This window comes from Carlito syrichta, unplaced genomic scaffold (genome assembly GCF_000164805.1).
Source record: "Carlito syrichta isolate Samal-C Ts95f unplaced genomic scaffold, Tarsius_syrichta-2.0.1 Scaffold131329, whole genome shotgun sequence".
Lineage (NCBI taxonomy): Eukaryota > Metazoa > Chordata > Mammalia > Primates > Tarsiidae > Carlito > Carlito syrichta.
In genome coordinates this window covers 50,964-75,892 of record NW_007075425.1, presented here as the reverse complement: position 1 = coordinate 75,892, position 24,929 = coordinate 50,964, and the positions used below count along the sequence as shown (strand labels likewise).

Here is a 24,929-nt window from a genome sequence, read left to right as displayed (position 1 = left end):
AAAAAAAAAAAAAAAAAAGCCCTCAGCTGGAGATTGACCTCTAGTCATGCTCAGGTCTGCAGGCTCTAACTCGCGTCCTCTGGCTGCCAGTCCGCGAGGCTCAGACAAGGCATCCCATCCAGGAGTTCCTGGTTGTTAGCAGACAGCGTGTCTCTCAGGCTGAGCTGCTCTCCTGGTGGCACTGGGGTTGGCAGGGCCATGTGGAGCTGGGAAGCAGGCCTGGGTGGGGAGCAGCTGCGGGATCAGCCCCTGTTGTCCCTGCCTGCCTGCAGCTGGGAGAGCGGTTCCATTTCAGGCAGCCATTCACGCTGGGTGGCCTCTGTCTTCCACCCCCTGTCCCAACATCGGTGCCACAAACAGCTACCCTGAAGGCTGAGAGGAGGCAGGCCTGCTGAAGGAGGCTTTTCTCTCTCACGTTTCTGGCTCACAAGGTCTTAATCCCTGCCCAGGCCCCTCTGAAAGTTCTGGCAAGATCTCTGGCCATCTGTGAAGTCAGGGCAGGGGTGGGGGCAGTGCTTTATGTTCCCCCAAGTGATACACTCACCTAAACTTGACGGCAGCACTTCCTGACTATTTTAGGTCTTAACTATTTCTGTTCCTTTGAAGATGCAAACCAAACAAAAATAACAATAAAATACAACCCCCCCAAATAACAAATAAAAACACACAGTAAAGGCCCCTAAGTGTTTCCAGACCCACTCTCCACATCTCAGCGGACTTAGTGTTCAGATGTGTGGTTTCTGCCTCGGGTTGTCCAAAGTCTCAGATGAGTGCAGCTATGGGATTACGCATGCACTTGACAGAAATGTCCTCCTTTGCAGTTACAGGACTTAATCTGAGCATCTCAGAAGGTTCACCTCTGCTTTCAGGCCTAGGGGCGGCCAATCCTCAGGACCCAGGCAGCACCTCATGGGGCTGCCTCCAGGGCCTCCTGACAGGGCCGGGGTGTTCCGGTCCTACCATAGGCCCAGTTCAAGTACTCAGGGTAAAAGTGTCAAGAAACTGAGCGAGAGCTGGGCTCGGTGGCTCAGCCTGTCATCCCACGCTTTGGGAGGCTGAGGTGAGTGGATGTCCTGAGCCTGCGGGTTCGAGACCCGCCTGGGGCAGCGAGACCTCATCTCTACAATAAATCAAAAAATCAGCCGGGCGTGGTAGCGTGCGCCTGTAATTCCAGCTACTCGGAAGGCTGAGGTGGAAGGATCGCCGGAGCCCAGCAGGTTGAGGCTGCGGTGGCCGGGAGCGGCCGCTGCCCTCCAGTCTGGGCGACAGAGTGAGACTCCAACTCAAAAAAAAAAAAAAAAAAAGAAACGGAGCGAGATAAAGTAATGATAGCTGACAGTCATTGAGCTTCTCTCTGCTAGTGTTATCTCTGCGTTGCCTGATGTGATCCTCATAACATCAAGATGCAGGTACTGTTGTTTGTGATTGAGGAAGCTGAGCCTCAGAGAGTGTGTAAGTTCACACACACACACACACACATACACACAGGATGATATATGAGGGAGAGTCCCCCCAAACCCCAAACTATCTCTTTGGAAGGCAGGTCCCTTGTAGTTCGAGCTTCTCATGCTTGGTAAGTGTTCCAGGAACTCATCAGCATCCGTGGACTAGCTAGCGTTGTTGCAAGAGGCTTGAGTGGATTTTCTGTCTGGCAAACAGGTGACTGGTTCTTCCACCATGACAACGCACCTGCATTGGGTTCGGCAGTTTTTGACCCCAAACGGCGCGATCCCTGTGCCCCACCGTCCCCATTCACCTGACCTTGCCCCGAGCACCTTTTGGTTTTGGCTTCCCTGGATGAAAAAAAGTCTTCAAAGGAGAAACGTTTTGCCAGTGCGGAAACGGTGAAACAAAAAATGGCAGAAGCGCTAAAAGGCATCAAAACTGGCAAGTTCAAAAATTGTTTTGAGCAGTAGAAAATCATCTCGATAGGTTAGGTGTATTGCATCAAACAAAGAGTACTTTGAAGGTGACTGACGTTTAAACATGAAAGCATACATACCAATTTTTTATAAATAAATTCCAGGTTTTTTGGGGTTCCCCCCATATGTGCATCCTTTGATTTATACAGTGTAATTGTTTTTATAATATTCAGAAATCATAAATTGTTAGAAATGGAAGTCATTTGGAGATTACCTATGTGACTCCACCCCCTCCCCCCTTTTGATTTCCACAAAAAAGGAAACTGGTGTCATGCCTTAGAGAATAGTTTTCAAACTTGAAAGAGCATCAGTCACCCTAGGGCTGGTTAAGATGCAGATCCCTGGGCCCACTTTCAGAGTTTCCAATTCAGTAGGTCTTGGGTGAGACCCAAAATGTGTGCATTTCTAATAAGTTCCCAGGTGATACTGCCACTGCCGGTCCTGGGACCCCACTTGGGGAACCACTGCAGTAGTAGAGTCAATGGGACATGTAAGACCCGCTGCCATGTTGCTACTTACACTTCTTAGCAATTTGAGGAAGGCTGGACAAATGTGCCCAGCAGACCACTCCGATCAGAGTCACTGCTCTGTAATGACTTTCTTGGGATCTTGGTGACAGAATCGGAATGTGGTGAATAAAATTCTAAAAATGGCTTCCCGACAAAAAGATTCCACAGCTTTATCCCAGGGAACCTGAGAATGTGTGACGATATCGTTCCCACGATTATATTGTGTTACATGGCACAGTTGACCTCAGGAAGGGTGGGCGTAAATTAATCACACTCACCCTTAAAACAGAAGAACTTTCTATGGCTGTCATGGCAGAAAGAGACTGGAAGCCCAGAGCAGGACCAGCCTTGAAGTGCTATTGCTGTTTTGAAGATGGAGAGGTTCCTGTGAGAAGGAATATAGGTGGCTACTAGGATCAGAAAGTCACCTCTGGCAAGGAATTGGGACCTCAGTCTTACATTGCAGAGGACTGAATTCTGCCAGCAGCTTGAGTGAGCTTGAAAACAGATTATTCCCTGAGCCTCCAGATAATATAGATGACGTCTGACCTACAGAACTATGAGCTCATAAATGAATGTAGTTTTAAGTCTCTATGTTTGTGGTTATGCTACAACAGAAAACTAATATATGAGCGCATAAATTCCTGAGTTTAGAAGCAAACCACTGCCCAGTGTAGACCTACCTCCCCCAGAAGATTCTCAGACCAAGAGGTGGGCCCCTGGGAGGCCCACCTTATCACCTGCTGGAAATGACTGTGGCTGTCATCTAAATTCCAGCCCCATCAAGACACTAATGTTGATTTCAATCAGTGTCTTCATTCATTCTGTGTTGATATAAAGGAATACCTGAGCCTGAGTGACTTATTTAGAAAAGATTTGTTTGGCTCATGATTTTGATGACTGGAAGATTAGATACTGGGCATTTGCATCTAGTGAGGGCATCAGGCTGTTTCTACTCATGGTGGAAGAGTGAAGCCTGTGTGTGAAAGAAATCACATGGCCACAGAGGAAGCAAGAGAGAGAGAGAGAGAGAGGTGGGGAGTGTCAGGCTTTTAGAACAACCAGCTCTTGTGGGAACTAACAGAGCTAGAACTTAGCCCCAAATGAGGACATTCCTCTCTCCATGAGGGATCTGCCCCCATGACTCAAACACCTCCCATTAGGCCCCACCTCCAACACTGGGAATCAGATTTTAACATGAGGCTTGAGGGCAACAAACCTCCAGACCATACTGGTCAGGGGGAAAAGTCTAAGGATGCTCAGAACACCTGGAGAACTGCTTACCCAACCAACTCTCAGCAGACGCCAGCCTCGCTCACGAATGCAGGCAGATCCCTGGCCTGCAAGAGTGTGCCCTTCATGCAAGAGCAGTTTAAAAACAGTTTAGGAAAACAGATTGTCCTCCTGGACTGCCGCTAAGTAAGAGAACCCGTGTTCTTGTTCTGAGATTAATCATCTATAAAACAGAGAGGCCTTGCCCCTCACCAGAATATTGGGACGTTCAAGCAAGAAGACGGTGTTAATGCACACAGTTCATGCAGCAATGATCCCCAACCCAAATATTCTTGTTATTCTTGGAATAAAGTGAAATCCGAAATTTGAGGGGACAGCTTTGATTTTCAGCATGACCACTATCCCGTAGCTACAATAGTATAACACGAGCCAACCACCCTCTTTATTGCCAAAGATGAATATGAGCTTATGCTGCCACAGTCAGACACAATTCAAGTAAGCAAAACGGGTGAGCAGATAATTCCTTCTATTGAGATTTCCTCCGAATATGACCTCTCAACGATTTATAGACACCTGACATTCATTTAAGTAGAGCTTCAACTCTTAGGGTTGAGGTTCCACTCTGTTCCATCCTGGGCTGTTACTGTGCATTGATCCTACTGTCTCATATCCTTGAGGATATGGTGCTAAGTGGTATAGGTCATCCCATCCTTGCTTATACTCCTGGCAGCTCTGCAACCAAGGCCCTCTGAAGGCACGGAGCCGGGAAGGGCATGGATTTCTGACCTGTGTCATCCCTTGACATGACATCTGCTTGCTTTCACTGCTGTAGCCCTAATGACCAGGCATGCGTGGAGGAAGTTCCTACCTTGTGCTGAATACCAGCAGGGTCAGAGGTTGTGCATTCTGGCCCTGTGTTCCTCTCACATCAACCTGGACCCATGGACTACTTTCCTCAGGACCCTGATCCAGCCATCTTTCTTTTTTTTCTTTTTATTTCCTTCTTTCTTTTTCTTTCTCTTTCTTCATTTCTTCCTCTCTCTCTCTCTCTCTCTCTCTATCTCTCTCTCTCTCTCTCTTTCTTCCTGTCACAGTCTCACTCTGTAGCCCAGGCTGGAGTACAGTGGCACGATCAGGGCTTAACACAGTCTTGACCTCCTGGGCTCAAGCAATCCTTCTACCTCAGCCTCTTGAGTACCTGGTACTACAGATACATGCCACCACGCCCTGCTAATTTTTTTTATTTTTTATTTTTGTTGAGACCAGGTCTTGCTATGTTGTTAGGCTTATCTCAAACTCCTGGGCTCAAGTGATCCTCCCACCTTGGCCTCCCAGCGTGCTGGGATTATAGGTACGAGCCACTGTACCCGGCCCTCCTAGATCTTTCCTGATGCTGTTGATCTTCTCAGGGTTGTAGGCTGATGGTGGCCACAGACAGGGTCCTACAGGGCAGAGCAGATTGTCTAGCCCCCTTCCTGTGTTTTCTCTCTTCTCCTCCAACCTCCTCCACTGACCTCCCATATCTCACTATAGACTAGGGTAGAGGAAACCACACGGTGTCATTTTTACCCAAATGTTTGGGAAGACATTATTTTTGAATTTTGGAAATCTTGAAGGGTTTTGAGACACCTATTTGCAAACAAAAAGCTAACAGATTCCTATTTTTCCATGTCATCCAAGTTCATGGCTTTGTTTTGTTTTTTAATTTCATGTGCTATTAAGTGGTTGAAATATTTGATACTTCTATTGTTATCAGAGAACCAGTGGTATTTTGTCTGCAGTCAGATAAAAATGAATATGGCCCACAGATTACACTGTAGGATCATGGCCTGAGTAGTTAGATTTTTGAAACATGAATTTGCCACTTTACTACATTTTTTAAAAAGGCATTTGATTATACATACACACAGCTGCCACAAAGCAATCTACTTTCCACCACAATGTGTACAATCAAATGATTTTGTTCAGAAAGACATGACCATGCTTCATTTCGTTTTCCACCACAGTTCTCTGATAACTTCTGAAACCTCTGTTTTTGTGGTTTTACTGTCATTCTTTATTTATCTTTTAAAACTATAATCATTTCAACATTATAATTTTTAACTGGGAATGTGGGTTGGTGGTTAAAAACAGGAAGTTTGATGTTTATGTCTGAAAAGCAGTGACAATATGTACAAAACTCAGAAAAATTTAGAACCTGGCATTATTGAGGATTGTGACAGTGTTACCCCCTGGCTCCAATTGAGAGCTTGTCAGTAATAAAGGATGAGGTTGCTAACCAGTCACAAGTGAATGAGTACATAGACTGGGTTGACCTAGAATCTCAGGATACGCTAGGTTGTCCACACGGACAAAAATTCAAGCAGCATCACGGACTAAGCGATGAAAAATAAACATCCCTTTATGGAAGATTATATTTTCCAAAGAGAAGGGTGATAATATTTCCTATCCTACGTGTTCATCTGCAACTTTTTTTTTTTTCCGAGTAGGAGTCTTTGTCACCTAGTCTGGAGTGCAGTGGCATACTCACAGCCACCCCAGCGTCGACCTGCTGGGTCCCAGCAATCCTTCTGCCTCAGCCTTCCAAGTAGCCGGAACAGCATGGTTTTGTTTTTGTTTTTGAGTTGGAGTCTCACTCTGTCGCCCAGGCTGGAGTGCAGCGGCATGCTCACTGCCACTGCAGCTTGGACCTGCTAGGCTTAAGTACCTGAAACTACAGGCATGTGCTACCATGCCCCGCTATCATCTGCAACTTAATCTTGACATTCCACCCATAGAGGGGAAGAATTGGAAGCCAAGAATGGGACCAGCCTTGAAGTGCTGTTTCTGTTTTGAAGATGGAGAGGCACAAGTGAGAAGGAATGTAGGTGGCTGCTAGGAGCAGAAAGTCACCTCTGGCAAGGAATTGCCTTCCCTTTGTATCAGGGCTGGCTTAGTGATTTGCTTGAGCAATAGAATAAAATAAAAGCAATATTCCGGGACTTCCAAAGCCAGGTCACCAGATGCCTGGCAGCTTCCACCTGGTACTCTGGGGACACTTGCTTCTAGGACACGTCCTCTTGAAACCCAGTCCCCATGCACATGGAAAAACACAGGTGGGTTCTCTGGTTGTCAGACCAGCAGAGCTCACAGCATCAGCTGTCAGCTGGATGAGTGAACCATCTTGATGTCCCACTCAGGTAAGCTTACAGGTACAGCCCAGCAAAACCCAGCCAATCCACAGAACTATGGTTTAAGCCACAAAGTTTTGGGTGGGCTGTTACATAGCAATAGATAACTGGAATATCCACCCAGTCCTTTTCCTCAATTTATTGTGTATCCCTTCAGTGCTATCTTATGCACATGTATTCAATGACAAATACACTTCTTTCTCCTTGCAAATGGTAGCATAGTAAACACACTACAATATTTACTCTTTTTTTGTTCATTTAACAACACGTCTTAGAGCTTGTTCCATACCTGTTCCTATTGACCCGACGTGCTGTTTAACAGTGGCAGAGTACCTCATAGTTTATCACCTAAATTTACCTAACCAGTCCACTGTTGATGGGCATTTAGGGTCACCCTTCCCTGTACTTTGTTTCTAAAGACAGTGATTCATTGTCATTTCTGCTAAAATATCTTTTATGCTGGTGTCGATTGTATGCATACATATGTTGCATTCCTAGAAGATATTTGTGTCTTTGTTAATTCAGTTGTATCTACATTAAAAGAAATTTTTTTTGAGTGGCAGGGTCCCACCCATTGCCCAGGCTGGAGTGCGGTTTCACAATCACCACAGCCTCAACCTCCTGGGCTAAGGTAATCCTCCCTCCTCAACCTCCTGAGTAGCTGGGACTGTAGGCTCACAACACCATGCCCAGCTAATTTTTGTAGAGATAAGATCTCACAATGTTGACTAGGCAGGTCTTGAACACCCAGGATCAAGCAATTCTCCTGCTTTGGCCTTCTAAAGTGCTGGAGTTACAGGCATGAGCCACTGTGACTGGCCAATATTTTAATTTTTAGTAGATATTGCCAAATTTTGCCTCCTTCCCCCCAAAAAGAGGTTGTACGCTGTTTTCCCAGAGACTTGTCACAATAGTGCATTAATAATGTTTAAAAAAATTTTTTTACTGTCATTCTTTATCTTTTAAAACTACCTTGAATTCTTGTTCAAATTGTGGAATTTTATTATTGTGGAAAAACAAATAAGTTTAGGGCTTGATATCTATTTGATATCTTAATGTCACTTGTTGAGAAACTTCTGACTATAATTGTACCGGTCATTCTTGTCAAAATATAAAAAACTAAATTTTATAGATTTGGGAAGGATGACATGAGCTATTAGGTTAAAAAGAGAGTTTAAGAAAGATACATTTAATGTGATTTCATTTTTATGAGCTGTATAAGTTTGCACAAGGAATGTCTAGAAGTAAATATACAAAATGATATTAAGAAGCAGATAATCTGCCTGAAATGTTCCCCAAGGTCAGTGTCACAAATGTGCTGGAAGGAGGTTGCTCTGCTCTCTAGACATGGTTGAAGAAAAGCTTAGGTCAAAAGAGGCAGCCAAACCAAAAAGGATGCTCTTATTAAAATACATATTTTAATATGCTAAAAATCATATTTGGACAATTAGTGAAAAACTGAGATTAATTTTTAACATTTTGGCAAAAGCACAGGCATCAATGATGTAGCCATTTTACAGGTCTTAGTTCTATTTTTGTAAAATGGATCCAGGTCAATTTACTGAAAGATTAATTTGCTAACTGACCAATTCATCAACCTCAGTTGTTTCTTTTAAGTATTTAGTTCTGGTTAACTTGTTTCCATTTATGGCCGTAACTGCATCTTGAGAAATATTATTTTGTCTCTGATTCAATTAGTTCCTTATCTGCTGCAACTGGAGACAGTGGCAGAGCAGGGCATCCCAAGGGCGCCAGCTGCCATTGAGAATGCTGTCTATGAAGACACGTCTAGCATTTGGTCCGATAATAACTGGTACAGCCAGCTGTAATAAGTCCTCAAATTTCTTCAGTAGCCATTGCATTTATTGAGAACACCATTTCAAAGAATTTATCTCTAGATTTTTTTTTTTTTTTTGACTTGGTGATCTCACTGTCACCCAAGCTAGCATGCAGTGGCACGATCATAGCTCACTATAGCTTCAATTTCCTGACAGGCGATCCTGCTACCTCACCTCCTGAGTAGCTGGGACTATAGGTGCACACTAACCATGCCTGGTTATTAAAAAAAAAAAAAAATTTGTAGACACAGGGTCTTTCTACGTCGTCCAGGCTGGTCTCAAACTTCTAGGCTCAAGCAATCCTTCTGCCTTGGCTTTCCAATGTGCTAGGACTATAGGTGTGAGCCATTGCACCTGTCTTGCATTTTCCTGCATAAGAATATTAGATAGACCTGTAATCCCAGCGCTTTGAGAGGCTGAGGTGAATGAATTGTTTGAGATTCGCCTGGGTAACTTGGCGAGACCTCATCTCTACAATAAATCAAAAACTAGCCGGGCGTGGTAGCGCGCATCTGTAGTTCCGGCTACTTGGAAGGCTGAGGCGGAAGGATCGCCGGAGTCCAGCAGGTCGAGGCTGCGGTGGCCGGGAGTGTGCCATTGCACTCCAGTCTGGGTGACAGAGTGAGACTCCAACTCAAAAAAAAAAAAAAAGAATATTGGATAGCAGTAAGTTTCAGTTAAAAAGGAAAATAGTTCATCTGAGATAAGAACTTCAACAAATTTAGAATGAATGATTAATAACTTTGAAAACTTACCAACTAGATTTTCTGAATTATGGATTGAATTATTGTTATTTAAACTTTTTTCTGAGAAGCTGTGGATGACATTAATTATTATTTTTATTAATTGAAGAAGAGATATCCCAGTACAGAGGGTCAAATTCTGAATAAAGCAAATGAATTAATTGCCCAGTTTAATAAACAAAGGGTGCCCACAAAGTTGGCTTAGGTAACAAATGTTTTTCAAAATTGGATGTTTTTATTACATGTGACTTTGAGTCATTTGAGATAGTTTATCTATACTGTACTGATAAAAATGTTGGCATTAGTGTTAAAAGAATTAATCTTTTTTTCACCAAAGAAGTTCTTGGATGATGTAGGCTTCCATCTTATGCTTTTCTCTGGAAGGAATAGTTTCTTTACTTAGATTCTAAATTAACTGAACTATGTTTGCACATAGATGCTGGCATTGGGATTTAAAAGGTCACTTGCATGGATGGAACTCCTTTCTTCTTTCTTCCTTTACATGGTTGCTGTGGTGAGAGAGAGTTGACACTTTTAGCAGGTAGAAGGTGCTGCAGTCATCTCTGGGATACTCACTGCACATGTCTCTGTCCTCAGAGGGTCTACCTGCCCAGACCCTTCCTGGTTATCACTTTTCCTCTGGTTCCTTGAGGTCAGGTTCAAGTGTAGGAGAGGCTTCCCAGCTTGACCGTGTGCTCCAGCCAAGTTTACCTGAGTTCTCTGCACGGGCGTTCTCTGTGGCTCAGGCCCTAGAGAATAGCCACATTGTCCTGTGCAGCTGTGCCTCTGCCTCCCACGGGGAGGACCTGAGGAGGGGTAGCAGGGTGGTTGGCAGGATTTGCATAGTTCTCGGTTTTCAGCCACACCATCTCATTGAGCCTATCAAAATTCCCACTGTGGCCAGAAGCAATGACTCTTGTCTGTAATCTCAGCACTTTGAAAGGCTGAGTAGGAGGATCACTTGAAGCCAGGAGTTTGAGACCAGCCGGGCAACGTACACCGTGGATCTACAAGGAGAAGGAAGAAGAAGAAAAAAATCTCAGTGCATGAATGTTTCTTTGAGTACCGACCTGCAGATCAGAAGGACCTTCCAGCTTGCTAAATAACACCAGGGACTTAGCTTCCCTGATATACTGAAGAAGCAGAATGATACCATGACTTCAGATGATTATTACTGAATAGGCGTCAAAGAACAACTTCCGGGAGCGGCCACTGCACTCCAGTCTGGGCGACAGAGTGAGACTCCAACTCAAAAAAAAAAACAAAAACTAAAAAGGAGGGTGAGGGTGGCGGCGATGGCTTTGGCAGTTTGGGACTGAGTGCAAGTAACATAGAATCGCCATGATTATTCAGAGATGCTGCAGATTCTCCTCTGCCATTCACTCGGTAGTCTCAGACCATTTGCTGAGGAGTGCTGGTGTTACAGCAGTGGCATTTAATAAGGAACCTGGTCCCATACAGAATCTCCCTTTTTTTTTGAGTTGGAGTCTCACTCTGTCACCCTGGCTGGAGTGCCGTGGCACACTCACGGCCACCCCAGCCTCGACCTGCTGGGCTCTGGCGATCCTTCCACCTCAGCCTTCGAAGTAGCCAGAACCACAGGTGCGCGCTACTATGCCCAGCTAATTTCTTTTTATTTATTGTAGAGACGAGGTCTCGCCAATTTACCCGGGCTGGTCTTGAACCCGCGGGCTCAGGCAATCCACTTACCTCAGCCGCCCAAAGTGCTGGGATTACAGGCTGAGCCACAGAATCTCTTTATGGACAAGATTAGGGAACACAAATCTAAACATCAGGCATTTGGAGGACCTGTCGATACCGATCCAGAGAACCAGCAAGAGCTGGAGAGAGAGCTTTGAAGCTTAAGCAAACGTATGGTAAAGCAGACATGAATACATTCCCAACTTCAAATCTGAAGATCCCAAATTTGAAACCATCAAAAAACTCTCAGCTTTGAGGTAATAAAGTAAAATTAATCTGGTCATTTGTCATGGATTCATTGTACAACTAATCAAACATATCAGAATAAACATGCATTTCATTAAGAAATTAAAATAATCTCCATATGGCATGAAGTGCAATGAAAAATTCAAATGAGCTTTTAAGACAAATCACAAAATTCTAAACTATTAGTGGGTTGTCAACTCAGTCTCCCAGCAATATGAAAAATAATTAGACAATGTCTTCAGAAGTGTCATATCTCTGGAGGGAAGAGTGTAGGGGATGCCAAACATTTAAAGAAAACAAAGCCACAATACCCAGAACTGAGATATACTTCCTGGGTTCCATCTCAGCTCTGCCGCTCACTGACTTTGCCTCTATGTCTGCTTTAGATAGGATCTGTCCATGAAAACAGAAATACAGCAATGATTTTTTTAAAATTAATTTTTTATTTTAAATATGTGGGGTATAATTCAGGGTTAGGTATATACATTCTCATTATGCAGGTACCCTTATTGATGAGGTGTGCCCTCCCCATTCCCTGGCAGTTTCCCACTACTGCCAACCCAGCAATGATCTTTCACAGAGAAATTCATCTGGGGAATTGATAAAGCAAACATTAGAAGATTGAAAAGACACAGAGAAATGCTCGGGTAACAGGAAGAAGCTACTACTTCTAGGACTGAGGAATCACTGGGAAGCATGAGGATATCGGAGCCTAGGACTTGGAGGCGAGGCCGCCAGGGTCAGACCTGCACCTCTCAGGAGGGCGCTGTCCGGCTGGTGCTGGTACCTCTGTGGGTTACAGTGAGAAGAGGGAGTATGAAGAAAAACTGGAAACTGGAACCAATTGGCCCTCCCACAAGAACCACTGCCAGGTGAGATGACAGAAATAACAAGCACAGCAGAAAAGAGCAAATCCCTTCTCCCTCCTTCCACCTTGCAGCCTCCCTCTGACACCTCCTGTGGTGATGGCCACTGGTCAGCTGGTCAGAGTGAAATGTGGCTTGCAGAAACCCAGTCCCATCACTGCAAAGCACACTGGAGAAGGGTCGACTTGAACCTGAGGGACAACAACTTCATCACCACCACGGTCCACCCCTTTGGCTGCTCACACTTAGCCTTCTATATGTATTTACACTTGGATCCACAAACAAAAACCAGTCTGCACTTTTGCGTCACCAGATGAAGTGATTGTCGTCCAAATAAAGGTGCCTCTCCTTGAAATGGGAGCGCCAAAGTCCAAGGGTCAACGTATTCATCCTGGGTGATGTTCATTCTTCTCAGATTTGGCCACAGTCTCCTCTGGATGAAGACTGCATTGTAGAGATAGTCATAAACGGCAATGCTTATTTAAAGTCATAGGGGAAAGGGTAAGAGACAGAAAGAGAAATTGACTGATAGGTACAAATAAATATCTACATCACACATGAAGAGGAATCTAGGCAGAGCTGTGGCCATCTTCATTCCTGTCATTGGCCTCAAGTCCCTTGCTGATTATTATTATTTTTTTTTGAGGTGGAGTCTCACTCCGTCGCCCAGACTGGAGTACCGTGGCACATTCCTGGCCACCGCAGCCTCGACCTGCTGGGCTCCGGCGATCCTTCCGCCTCTGCCTTCCATGTAGCTGGAACTGCAGGCGCGCGCTACCGTGCCCGGCTAATTTTTTTTTTTATTTATCGTAGAGATGAAATCTCGCCCAGTTGCCTAGGCAGGTCTCGAACCCGCGGGCTCAGGCAGTTCACTCACCTTGGCGTCTCAAAGCGTGGGATTCCAGGCTGAGCCACCGAGCCCGGCCCCTCGTTGATATTTTGAACTCCCTTCTTCCATGTTTCCTTTGCCCTCATCAAGGCCTCAGCTGATCTTTTCTTTATCGGGTGGGTGATGAAGACTCTTTTGGGAACAGTATGAGTCCACGATGGTCCTGGGTTTTGGTCTTGAGATTTCCCTTTAATTTTTTTTTCTCTTTGAGCTGAAGTCTCACTCTGTCACCCTGATTGAAGTGCAGTGGTACAATCACAGCTCAACCTTCCTGGCTCAGCCCACCTCAGTCTCCCTTCCACCTCAGTCTCCCAAGTAGCTAGGATTACAGGTGTGCATGACAACACCTGGCTAAATTTTTTGATTTATTTTGTAGAAGTGAGTGAGATCTCACTCTTTTGTCCAGGCTGGTCTCAAACCCCTGGGCTCAAGCATTCCTCCCGCCTCAGCCTCCTAGAGTGCTGGGATTACAAGCATGAGACTCTGTGCCTGGCCTCTCGTTAACTTTTACTGTTAGACATGAAGTATGAAGAGAGGTCCCAGAGAATCCTTGGGTTCTAAATATGGTCCTTTTTCTGTCATTATGTAGTAGCAATCCAATTTCACCCTGGTAATAAAGACCAATTATCCTAGCTAGGAAAGCGACTTCTTTGCTTGCTGGTTCAGTGGCCTGAGGAACTCAAAACTGCCAAGGGTCAGTCTCAGCTTTCTATTGTTATATCTCTTGGTCCTACGTCAAAGTCGAAGGACAGCTAGAAAAAATAATGAGTTGGCTACGAGGTACAATAATGAGAGGAGTCAGTCTTACTTCTTCTTTGTTTCTAGACCTATTTATTCTGACATTGAAAGAAACTATATACTAGTTGCTCGTTCAAAGCACATACTGCATCCTGCAAGTTGGAGTCCTATCTGTGGTGGATGCTGTGTGGAAGATGCGCAGACCCACCTTAGAACTGAGGTGTTGGCCGGGCTCAGTGGCTCAGCCTGTAATCCCAGCACTTTGGGAGGCCGAGGTGAGTGGATTGCCTGAGCCCGCAGGTTCGAGACCCGCCTGGGCAACTTGACGAGACCTCATCTCTACAATGAATCAAAAAACTAGCTGAGTGTAGTAGCACGCGCCTGTAGTTCCAGCTACTTGGAAGGCGGAGGTGGAAGGATTGCCGGAGCCCAGCAGGTCAAGGCTGAGGTGGCCGGGAGCGGTCACTGCACTACTCCAGTGTGAGTGACAGAGTGAGACTCCAACTCAAAAAAAAAAAAAAGAACTGAGATGTCTGTTGCCCCAGCTGCCAGGAATGTTTCCCACTGATAGTTCACAGCCATATTTCCTTCTGGGCATTGCCCTCAGGAGGACGGGCGTCACCTTGACCAAGATTGTATTCCCCTGTTGGGGTGGCCCGTATCCAGTGACGAGTTGACATGGGAATACAGAGACCCAGCACCCTGACTTCAACTTGGAACAATACTGGAGCTGCATTCAAGCTCCAGAACAATCCAAGCAATCAGCAGAAATCTCTGTTGCAACTGTAACATAGCTCAACTTCTCCCTTTGCCCAGTTCTCCTGTCTTCACTCCTGTCAGGCATTGTTTGCTAGAGCATTCCTCAGTAAATCCACCGTATTCAAATCACCTTCTCAGAATCTTTCTAGGGAACCAACCTAGAACACTATCTATTCAGGGTGATATCACCTTCCTGATGCTACAACCGAGTCTTCAGGGAGCCATTCTACCATTCTATTGGCCTAGCAGCTTCTGGATGATAGTATATGAGGTTAGATTTGTACATTTCATGAGATGGGAGCCTTGCTATACTTCTTTTACTGTGAACTAAGTTCTCTGATCAGAAGTAGTGTTGTACGGAGTAGCGTCTCGGTAAGTAAGACATTTTCTGTGTTCATGTATGATAGTGCTGGTAGAAGAATTAAAGGTGCAGAAGGCAAATCCATAATTGAATGTGTATTTAGTTGAATAAGGACAAGTCGCTGCCCCTTCTTGGTGGAGGGACTCCTGTGTGATCAAGCTGCTGTCAGATATTTGGCTGCTGTCTTCAGGGAACAATGCCACCTTGAGGGCTCAGCACTGTCTCTGCTCTTGGTAAGTCAGGCATCCAAGAGTGAGGGTACCAGGTTACCTGCCATTTTGGGGGACTCATGCCTAGCCTCCCTCCCCTTCGTCATGGCAGCCTTGTCCACGGACTCATTGAGCAAGTCTGGGGAAAAGACCGACTGATGCCCACAGAACACATCAGCTTGTTCCCCCAACTCATGAGAGTGTTTGCAGCTGTGGGTGCCCTTGTGTAAGACCTCCTAGCTCAAAGTTGAAGGACAGCTAGAAAAAACAATGAGTAAATTATCAGGTATTATAATGAAAGGAGTGACTCTCTGACTTCTTGATTTCTAGGCCTATTTATTCTGACATTGAAAGAAACAACGCTATATATTGGTGGTTATATACATGGAACACAAATATCTTTTTTTTTTTTTTGAGTTGGAGTCTCACTCTGCCGCCTAGACTGGAGTGCAGTGGCCGCTCCCGGCCACCACAGCCTCGACTTTCTGGGCTCCGGAGATCCTTCCGCCTTAGCCTTCCAAGCAGCTGGAACTACAGGCGCGCGCTACCACGCCCGGCTGATTATTAAACTATTGTGCCTCAGCTCCAAACCCACCCATCATACTCCACTTTGGCTGAGATGCTGCAAAGTACACCTTTCCTTTGCCGGGCAGCTCCGGTGAGGCTCTGCCAACGGGGGTACTATAGGGAGATGCAAGGTAAGAGGAAGGAGATGGCAGTTACTATGTTCTATTTTGCTTGCTGTGACTGTCAGTGTCACTTCTGCAATAGTTCTTCATTCTGGCAGTAACAGTTAGTTCCAGTTTTCAGTCACCCTCCCCACCGACAGCCTCACTGTGCCCCTTTAGAGAAACCAGCACTAGCCAGAGAGTGCCCTCTCCTCCGATGTTCTTTATCCAAGCTCCTGTAAAGCCAGCACTACTCAGAATGCTGAGTGACATTCTCTACTCAGAGAGCTGGATCCCAGCTCCCAAAGAGCCCTTCTCCAAGTTTCTACATTCCAATATCCTTTTCCCTTTGTCCCCCAGCCTTTATTGACTATCTCTGAGTGGTCTAAGCATTTGGTTTTTTTGTCTTTTCAGTCTTCTAGTACCCATTTAACTAACTCCCTATGTCAAATCCTCTCTGTTAAAATTACTTGTATGCTTTCCGTTTTCTTAACTGGATCCTGACTGATATGTGGTTAGGAAACAGACATATAGAGATGGGATTCTAGAGTTGATTTGGTACTATTCTTGGCCTGAAATACAATAAATCCCACTTGGTCAAGATGTAAAATCCTTTTTTTTTGAATTGGAGTCTCACTCTGTCGCCCAGGTTGGAGTGCAGTGGCCCAGTCACAGCCACCCTAGTGTTGACCTGCTGGGCTCCAGCGATCCTTTCACTCAGCCTTCCAAGTAGCTGAAACTACAGGTATACACTACCATGCCTGGATAGTTTTTGATTTATTGTAGAGTTGAGGTCTCACCAAGTTGCCCGGGCTAGTCTCAGACCCATGGGCTCAGGCAATCCACTCGTCTCAGCCTCCCAAAATGCTGGGATTACAGGCTGAATCCCTGAGTCTGGCCAAAATCCTTTTAACGTTCTGTTAAATTCAGTTTGTTGGTTTTTAAAAAAAAAATTGTATTTATCGTATCGACAGAGTTGGAGCTTTTAGAGGAAGCACATGAGTCAAGGTCACCTTGAAAATATAATGGAAGAACTTTCTGACCTTTTTGCTCTGAAAATCATTCCAGTTTGCATACATGGGCTGCTGACAGGAAGGCGATCTCTCTCCTGTGCTCTCTGTGTCCCCAGTTATTCTCTTAATCATAAGTGAATGTAGCTAAAGACAAATGGAAAACATAAACAATGTTTTAGAAGATAATTTTGAGGGCCTAGTTTTGTTTTTTTTCTAAATGTCAGGGATTGCTTTGACTGTTAACTTAGGGGTTAAGAGGCTAAAAAGAATGTCAGGCTAGCTGACCAGAAATTTATGGTTAAAAAGAGGAGCTACTCTTGGATCTCCCATCTACCTCAGTGGGAAAAAGGGCAGCCCATTCCTATCGCAACCCCACACCAGCCTTGCTGGTCAAGGGCACATTATGAAGATATCTCAGGGTTGCCTGCTTGCTCTCCCATCTGTTTGACAGTGAGGTAGACTAAAAGTCTTGTCCTGTAGCATGGAGAGGCATTTTGGTAAGGAGAAAAGTCCCCTGGTCTTCTAGAAGCATTTGGAATTGATTTGGGGTGGGAGGAAGCACTTGAGAGCACTTGCTAAATCTCTCCCTTGGAGAGTTTGAGTCTATTGGTCTGGATTGTGAGCTCGGATTTTGCCCTTTAAAAAAGTGACCCAGGTGATTTTTATCGTCAAGGGAAGTTTAAGGAAGCCTCGCGTTGGGGACAAAAGAGCAGCTCTCTCAATTCTGTGAAAGGGAGCTCGTATTATATTTAACCACTGCAGAGAAGCATCTGTTTGAATGATGTCTGTCCAGGAAAGAAAGCTACGGTTACTGTTCTGTGAAGGAGGAAATTTGTGGGGCTGATTGGAAGCTCTGGCATCACGAATGGCAGATGAAGTCATTGAAGATCAAACTATTTTCTCTAAATCAGCGTTGATTTGGTTGCAAAACATAGCAGGCTCTGAAATGCAGCTGTTTGTTTCACCTTGGAGAGCATGTACTGTGCGGTCACCATGGAAAGAAGGCCTGAGGCCTGGTTCCCTGTGAGCCATGTCACACTTGATGCTTATTCAACTGCTGCTAGCGGTGAGGTGCATAGAAAGGTTTCCTGTGGCTCATTCCTCTCCCACAGCTGGAGTTACTCCTCAAATGCAGAAAGCAAAAGGCACGTGGGGCTACCCAGAAAAAAAAAAACAGGACCTCCGAGCTGTTGTTAAAGTTTACGAATCATCATAGCTGAGGTTTCCTGAAGTGGACAGAGATACACTTACACACTTACAGTCAAGAAATATGTGTCTGCCTATTTCTGATGAGCTGGCCCAGTAGGAAAATTAGGTTTGCTCCCTAGCATGTGACAGATACATCAAGGGTCACCTTCACTGCTGGAGGTCCTGAAGGTAGCTTTGCCATTTCTACAAACCTGATTTTGGTAGGACAAAAACAAAGTCATAGAGCAATGCCTTAAATGGCCATAGAAGAGCCCTCCTAGAAGAGGAGATTAATAAAATTTGTGGATGAATGAATGTGAAGTAGAGAAACAGCCTGACATTGGCTTGCAAAGCAGAGACTTCCACTTGCTGACGATGTGTGAGAAAATTTCAGGCTTCATTTCTCAGACCTTTATTCTTCTAGACAAAGTTCAGCCCTCTCCGTGTTACACTCTGTTAACCACAGAAGCCCCAAGTTCTTCTATAACTAATCCAGACCTGTGACTCCTTGGCTCTCACAGTCCTTTCCCCTCTAAGAAGGGGTGATCCAGTGAGGAGCCATGGAACGGAGCGGCAACCGTGTGGAGGACTTCCCTCTCAATGTGTTTTCCGTCACTCCTTACACACCCAGCGCCGCTGACATCCAGGTGTCCGATGATGACAAGGCGGGGGCCACCCTCCTCTTCTCAGGCATCTTTCTGGGGCTGGTGGGGATCACGTTCACCGTCATGGGCTGGATCAAACACCAGGGTGTCTCCCACTTTGAGTGGACTCAGCTCCTGGGGCCTATCCTGCTGTCCGTTGGGGTGACATTCCTCCTGATCGCTGTGTGCAAGTTCAAAATGCTCTCCTGCCAGTTGTGCAAAGAAAGCGAGGAAAGGGCCCTGGACTCGGAACAGATCCTGGGAGGACAATCGTTCGTGTTCACTGGCATCAACCAGCCCATCACCTTCCACGGGGCCACGGTGGTACAGTACATCCCTCCCTGCTATGGTTCTCCGGAGCCTCTGAGGATGAACACCACCTACCTGCAGCCCGCGGTGAGCCCCTGTGGCCTCACCCCCTCTGGAGGGGCAGCAGCCGCCACGCCAAGTCCTCCCCAGTACTACACGATCTACCCTCAAGACAACACTGCGTTTGTGGATGACGAGGACCACCCTGCTTGCGTGGATGCGGGAGATGACAGGTACGGCGGTGTGGACGGGGCTGCTCCCCTTCCAGCCGTCTCTGCCACGGTCTGTGGCTGTGTCTGGTCTACGGGGAAGGGGGCAGGAGAAGGGGGCAGGAGAATGCTGGGCCTGTTGCCCAGAATGATGGCTTTGGCTCTGCGGGGGGTGCCCGAGCCTGGAATGCATCTGTGCTTTCTGCTCACCTTTCAGGCCCAGCCCTGAGGCTGACTGGTTGGAAGACACGCCGCTGGAACCGGAGGCCTGTGCCTGCTTCTCGCCTCCCGCCTACGAGGAAATATACTCGCTCCCTCGCTAGAGCCTACCTTGCTAAGGGAGCAGACAAACATGCCGTCACTGTCACCTGACAACTGAGGTGTTCCATGCCTTAACCTTCAGAAGTTAGCCAGCAGCGTGGCCCAGGCAGCCCGACAACTGTCATTCAAGGGGAGAGAGGGGAAGTGGAGGTACAATGTTTCAGACTGGTAAAAGTGAGGCTGGGCTGGAGAAACTCTTCTTTTGGCGGTTTCAAATTCCCTCAGGCAAGAGACCTACTCCATAAGGCTCAGGGGCGGGAATTTCACCTGCTTATCCACCCCCCACCCCCTTCCCTAAAGGAAGGCACTGGTGCTTCAATTTAAACTCCAGTAGCCAAGGGAAAAATCGCTACTTCCGAGATTTGGGGAGTTTCCACAGTGGTCAGAGTAGGGACAGGGAGGAAACAGAGAAGAGAAAACAGACTCAGCTGGAGACTTCCCCGTGACGGTCCTTGGCCCCAAGGGAGACTCACGTATCCCAAGCACTTTGGCCTCTCTTGAGGACTCTGAGTATCTTAAAGTCGGAAAACAAAAACAAAAACAAGCAAACAAAAAACCTCCCAATGAAGTAAAATAAAGGATATCTTCTGTTAGAATTGTACTGAGTTGCTGGCTAAGTTACATAAAATGAATGATAGTAGTATAATGAAGTGAATAAATCCTTAAGGGATCGCTGAGTCACAGTTCCTCTTGATTGCAGCTGTTCTATTCTGCAAAGTGGAAGTTTGGTGTGAGGTGAACACAGGTGGACTCTTGGTCCACCAAGGGTGGGCTTGTGCCAGGCAGGAACTAATAGGGCCCAGTGTTCACCAGAACACATGCACTGCCCTACATACCCATAGATCTGTTAAGTGAGACAGAGTAGAGCTGTCCTGAAAACACCTGGAAAATCATGAGCTGTGAAAGCAATCTTTACGGCCCAGATATGCTCACCTCTGTTATAAAAAAAACTGGTGTCTTTCCTAATCTCCCTGAATGTGGACTGTGTAATAAACAACTGGAACAGACACACAGACTTCAGAAGAGACAGTTTAAAACCATTAGATTTTAAAAGAAAATATTTTCTTTAGTGTACAAAGGTAAGCCGCTCATGGTACTGGTGGTGTGTCCCAGAGGAAGACACAGGACTCAGTAATTCTTGAAAGTTTTGGTACCATGTTTGTATATGGAGAAACTTTTACTATTTTTTTAATCAGAAGGGTTGTAGGAATTTTTAACTCCACTGTCAGCTTAGACCAGCAACCTCGAGTTTTTGTCCCACAGCCGAGAAGATTAAGGAACGTGGACACCAAAAGGATGAGTGAAAGAGGAGTTTATTAAGCAACAAAGCTCTCTAGAAAAGAGAGGGGGCCTGAAATGGGTTACTGGTGTGAGGAGTTGGTTTGTGGTTTCATCTTTTTGGGGGCATTTCTCTCATTTACGTCTCATCTGTCCCTTACTTATTGAGACCCAATTTTTATTGCACATGTGGGTCCTTGGCCAAAGTTACTCCACCTTGAATGTTACCCATAAGTACCACAGAAAAGCCCCCTGGGAGAGGGGTAAAGCCGCAATGTAAAAGCCATGTTAATGATATAATAAGCCCAGGTCAAGTTAGGACATTCAGTTAAACTATTGTGCCTGTGTTTTAGCAGCAAAAAGTCCCTTTTAGCAGTACATCCTGGGTTGAGAGGATGCTCTCAATCACATTAACCACATTTTTAGTCAGTGATTATATAACGGGTGGGGTAGGGGGTGTTTCCGCAGGTAAGTCTCCTCGAGACTCTTCTTCTCTGTCTACCTAACCAGCTTCTGTTCCTCTCTCAGACGTACCTAATTTTCCAAGAATATAAGTACAATAAGCTTGCTATATTATTGTTGTGGTTTGTAGTCTATCTTAGGGACTAACCTTTCTACCTTCGATCTCATGTTTGATGCTAGAAGGTGGTGGATTAATACAATCAGTTTGAAGAAACTAGTTCTATAGTCAGCATGGCCTGACTTTCTGAATTCCTAGGTGAGGCCTTCAGTTCTGAGGAGGAAGTTTGGGGACAAGGACACGACTGAGCATCACCAGTGGCTCGCCAGCCAGCAAATGGCACTTTGGTGCCCTCACACTGCCTCTGTCACGACTCCCCTTCCCCACCCTCGCCCACCCCACAACTTTAGGGTCACGGACTTGGGCTACAGTGACTGTCAAATGCAGCTCCAAAGAGAAAAAGACTTTAGGAAAGGGTGGGTGCCCACACTGGAAACCGGACTGGGTGGGATAGCCCACTTGACTTGGAGTCAGATATGCAGGGAGGTGGCCATGGGGAGCTTTGGCTTCGGGCACCAACGCTTCCTGTTCCAAGACAGACAAAAAGTGTGGCCATCGAGGTCACCTATGCTTCCAAAGACATTGCTTTGGGACTAACGGCTTCAGGAACTCAAGGGCCTGCAGCAGTCAGGGCATCGGAAAGTGGGAATGTTTTCACTCATTTCGCATTTATTGAGCATCTACTCTGTGTCAGGACCAGAGCCATCAAGGGGGAATAGACTCGAAAAGTTCAACCAGCTAAAGAGTAGACATGGCTCTGCCCTTGCAGAGTTTCTAGTCCAGTCGGGGAGGCAGGTGCAGATTCGTGATGCGTATCCAGTGTCTGTTAATTGTTTTCTGACATCATCAGTGAGGGGTCCGAGCTCTAAGAGGGATTTTTACATAACCCCAGAGAGTACTGTCCACGAGACACCAAGTAACTGGTGAATGTCAACCCGTGAGGACTATACTGGGACCCCAAACATAACTGTCCATTGGACAAAGGGAGAGGGCAGGAGGGAAGAGCCTGGCAAATCCCTGTTCAGAGGCGTCTTGCAGGCTGTGTAAACCTTTTATTTCCCTGCTGCTGTGGCCTTCAAACAGTCACCTTCCAGTCCCCAAGAAATGATACCCACCTGCTTTTTTGCTTTGAGACAATTTACCACTCTCTCTTTGTTTCTTTTTGTGGGTATTATAGACGCCCATGTGATGGGAAGCCCACTGAGTGGCTCCTGGACTGTCAGCTCCAGCCAGGTCCTTGCTTGGTTTCTCTGACCAGCAAGGGCACATTCCCGACAGATTCTGGTTTATCACTCTCTCACGCGGTTTTGTGTTGAAGGTAAAGATGGAAGACTGTGATCTGGGGATACTGAGTTGAAGTTGATCTCCTGGCTCTGCTTTCCTCCTTAGATTATCAGCAGAGAAAGTAGTCCTGGTTCTGGGCAGGTGTACAAAGGTCCGGTTCTGGAACAGAACTTATGGGGCCTTGTCAGCCGTGCCAGTCTTGTCAAACATTTTAGGCTCTGTCTGAAGAGCAATTGGGAAGTCATGAAAGCATTTTTTGGGGGGGGTTGAGACAAAGTCTTGCTCTGTTGCCCAGGCTGGAGTACAGTGGAATAATCATAGCTCAGTGTAGCATCAAACTCCTGGGCTCAAGCAATTCTCCCACCTCAGCCTCCCAAGTAGCTGGGACTTACAGGTGCACTTCACCACACCCAGCTAGTTTTGGTATTTTTGTAGAAATGGGGTCTTGCTGTGTTGCCCAGGCTGGTCTTGAACTCGTAGCCTTAAGTGATCCTCCCACAGCACTGGGATTATAGGCATGAGCTACCATAGCTGGTCCGCATGGAAGCAAACACACCCCCTTGAGGGCGGCGGGAACCCCCATCCGCTTTTTGTCACAGGGTGGCGAGCTCCCATCAAACCCCTTGAGGCAGTCAGGGCAGCCTGGCCTCGCTTGGTCTTGTGGGGCAGCATGCCTCGCACGGTCTGCCAAAAGATGCGACTGGGAGATCCGAAACGGTCGGGGTCTTGAGAAGGGTTGGTGTCCATTGGCTTGCAGAGGAAGGCCAGGTACGTTTACTTGTTTCTGTAGAAATCGCCAGAAATGTTGATGCTTTTGCAGCACACGACAACCACCTTCTGGCCCAGCAGGACCTGCTTGGCCACGGTGGCCACCGGGCAGCCCAGGAGATGGCCTTGGCCATCCAGCACCAGCACCTGCCCCTCCGCCATGTTTGGCAGTAGTCTGGGAGAGTGGAAGTATTTTTAAAGGGGAGGGAGCTGCGATCAGATACTGAATACTTACTGGTTAGGGTGAGACCCAAAAGGCATATGTGGATGTAAGGTTAACTTTGCTGGCAAGTCCAGAACACCTGGCACCATCCTTTCCCTCTCTCCGTCTTCAGCCTTCAAAGGGTCCATGTAGGTGGGCACCCTCTGGAGATCTACATAAATAAAGCTAAAAAGTCTTCTTAATTACAGGAAACATGCTTTTAGGAACTTATTAACAGGAAATAGCTCCTGAGAGCCAATTTGGGCTGAACCTTTGGGCTGGAGAGACCGATAACAGCTGATGATTTTGGTGGGGTAGGAAAGGGATTGTCCAAGTTTGAGAAATGAGACCCAGGGCACAGTGGCTCACACCTGTAATCTCAGCACTTTGGGAGGCTGAGATGGAAGGACTGCTTGAGCCAAGGAGCTCAAGCTCAGCCTGGGCAACATAGTGAGATCCCATTTCAGTTCAAAGAAAGGCCGAGGGCTGGGCTCGGTGGCTCAGCCTGTAATCCCAGCGCTTTGGGAGGCCAAGGTGAGTGGATTGCTTGAGCCTGCGGGTTCAGGACCCGCCTGGGCAACTTGGTGAGACCTCATCTCTACAATAAATCAAAAATTAGCCCGGTGTGGTAGCACGCGCCTGTAGTTCCAGCGACTTGGAAGGCTGAGGCGGAAGGGTCGTGGGAACCCAGCAGGTCGAGGCTGCAGTGGCCGGGAGCGGCCACTGCACTCCAGTCTGGGTGACAGCGTGAGACTCCAACTCAAAAAAAAAAAAGGAAGGCAGAATCTTGGGCATCACCAAAGGTTTACTGAATCAGAATCAGCATTAAAAGAAAAAAGAAAGACAGACAGAAAGAAGAAAAAGAGAGAAATAAGACCCAAACATTAAGATGATTTCCCAAAGGTCTTAAGACATTTCCTTTCTCTCTTTTGGGCAATTGTGATCTTTTGTGCATTTCACTGCCCTCTGGCTTATCCCTTTTCCTCAGTTGAGTCAGGCACAAATCTAAGTTTCAAATTCACCATGTGGCTCTTGCTACAAAATCAGCCCTTTAACTGCTCTCCTTACTTTTTTGACCTTTTTTTTTTTTTTCACAGAGTAAAAATAAAGCCTCTTGTTTGTGAAAAGCCGGCTCTGGGTGTCCGTTTTCTGTTTCAGAACTTTGGGGTTCCTCTTGGCTTGTCCACTGTTAGAGCAGTGGAATAGGGCATAGGGTGGCACCGAGGCTGGATACTGCAGGCCAGCTGGTCCCCAGACAGAAGCTTCTCACAGTAACCCAAGGGTAGAAGCCAACCAGGAGAAGAGAGGTCCCCACACGCATTGCAGAAGCTGGTGTGGTCT

At 46.3% G+C, this 24,929-nt stretch overlaps 1 protein-coding gene and 2 pseudogenes across 1 annotated transcript; 2 read left to right on the top strand and 1 right to left on the bottom strand.

The window, feature by feature from the left end:
• Nucleotides 1-10,756: 10,756 nt before the first annotated feature.
• Nucleotides 10,757-11,932, top strand: LOC110594747 (annotated as a pseudogene).
• Nucleotides 11,933-18,572: 6,640 nt separating this feature from the next.
• Nucleotides 18,573-19,538, top strand: TMEM174 (transmembrane protein 174). The gene is made up of 2 exons (XM_008049277.1): nucleotides 18,573-19,239; nucleotides 19,433-19,538. The coding sequence occupies exons 1-2, from the start codon at nucleotides 18,614-18,616 to the stop codon at nucleotides 19,536-19,538; spliced, it is 732 nt and encodes a 243-aa protein (XP_008047468.1). The 5' UTR covers nucleotides 18,573-18,613.
• A 76-nt stretch (nucleotides 19,539-19,614) lies between these two features.
• On the bottom strand, nucleotides 19,615-23,548 carry LOC103250686 (annotated as a pseudogene).
• Nucleotides 23,549-24,929: the final 1,381 nt, after the last annotated feature.

Excerpts from the sequence above, each read along its gene's own strand:
- TMEM174 (XM_008049277.1), top strand. The coding sequence starts at position 18,614 with ATGGAACGGAGCGGCAACCGTGTGGAGGACTTCCCTCTCAATGTGTTT. Across the intron at positions 19,240-19,432 it reads GTGGATGCGGGAGATGACAG|GCCCAGCCCTGAGGCTGACT; the intron begins GTACGGCGGTGT and ends CTCACCTTTCAG.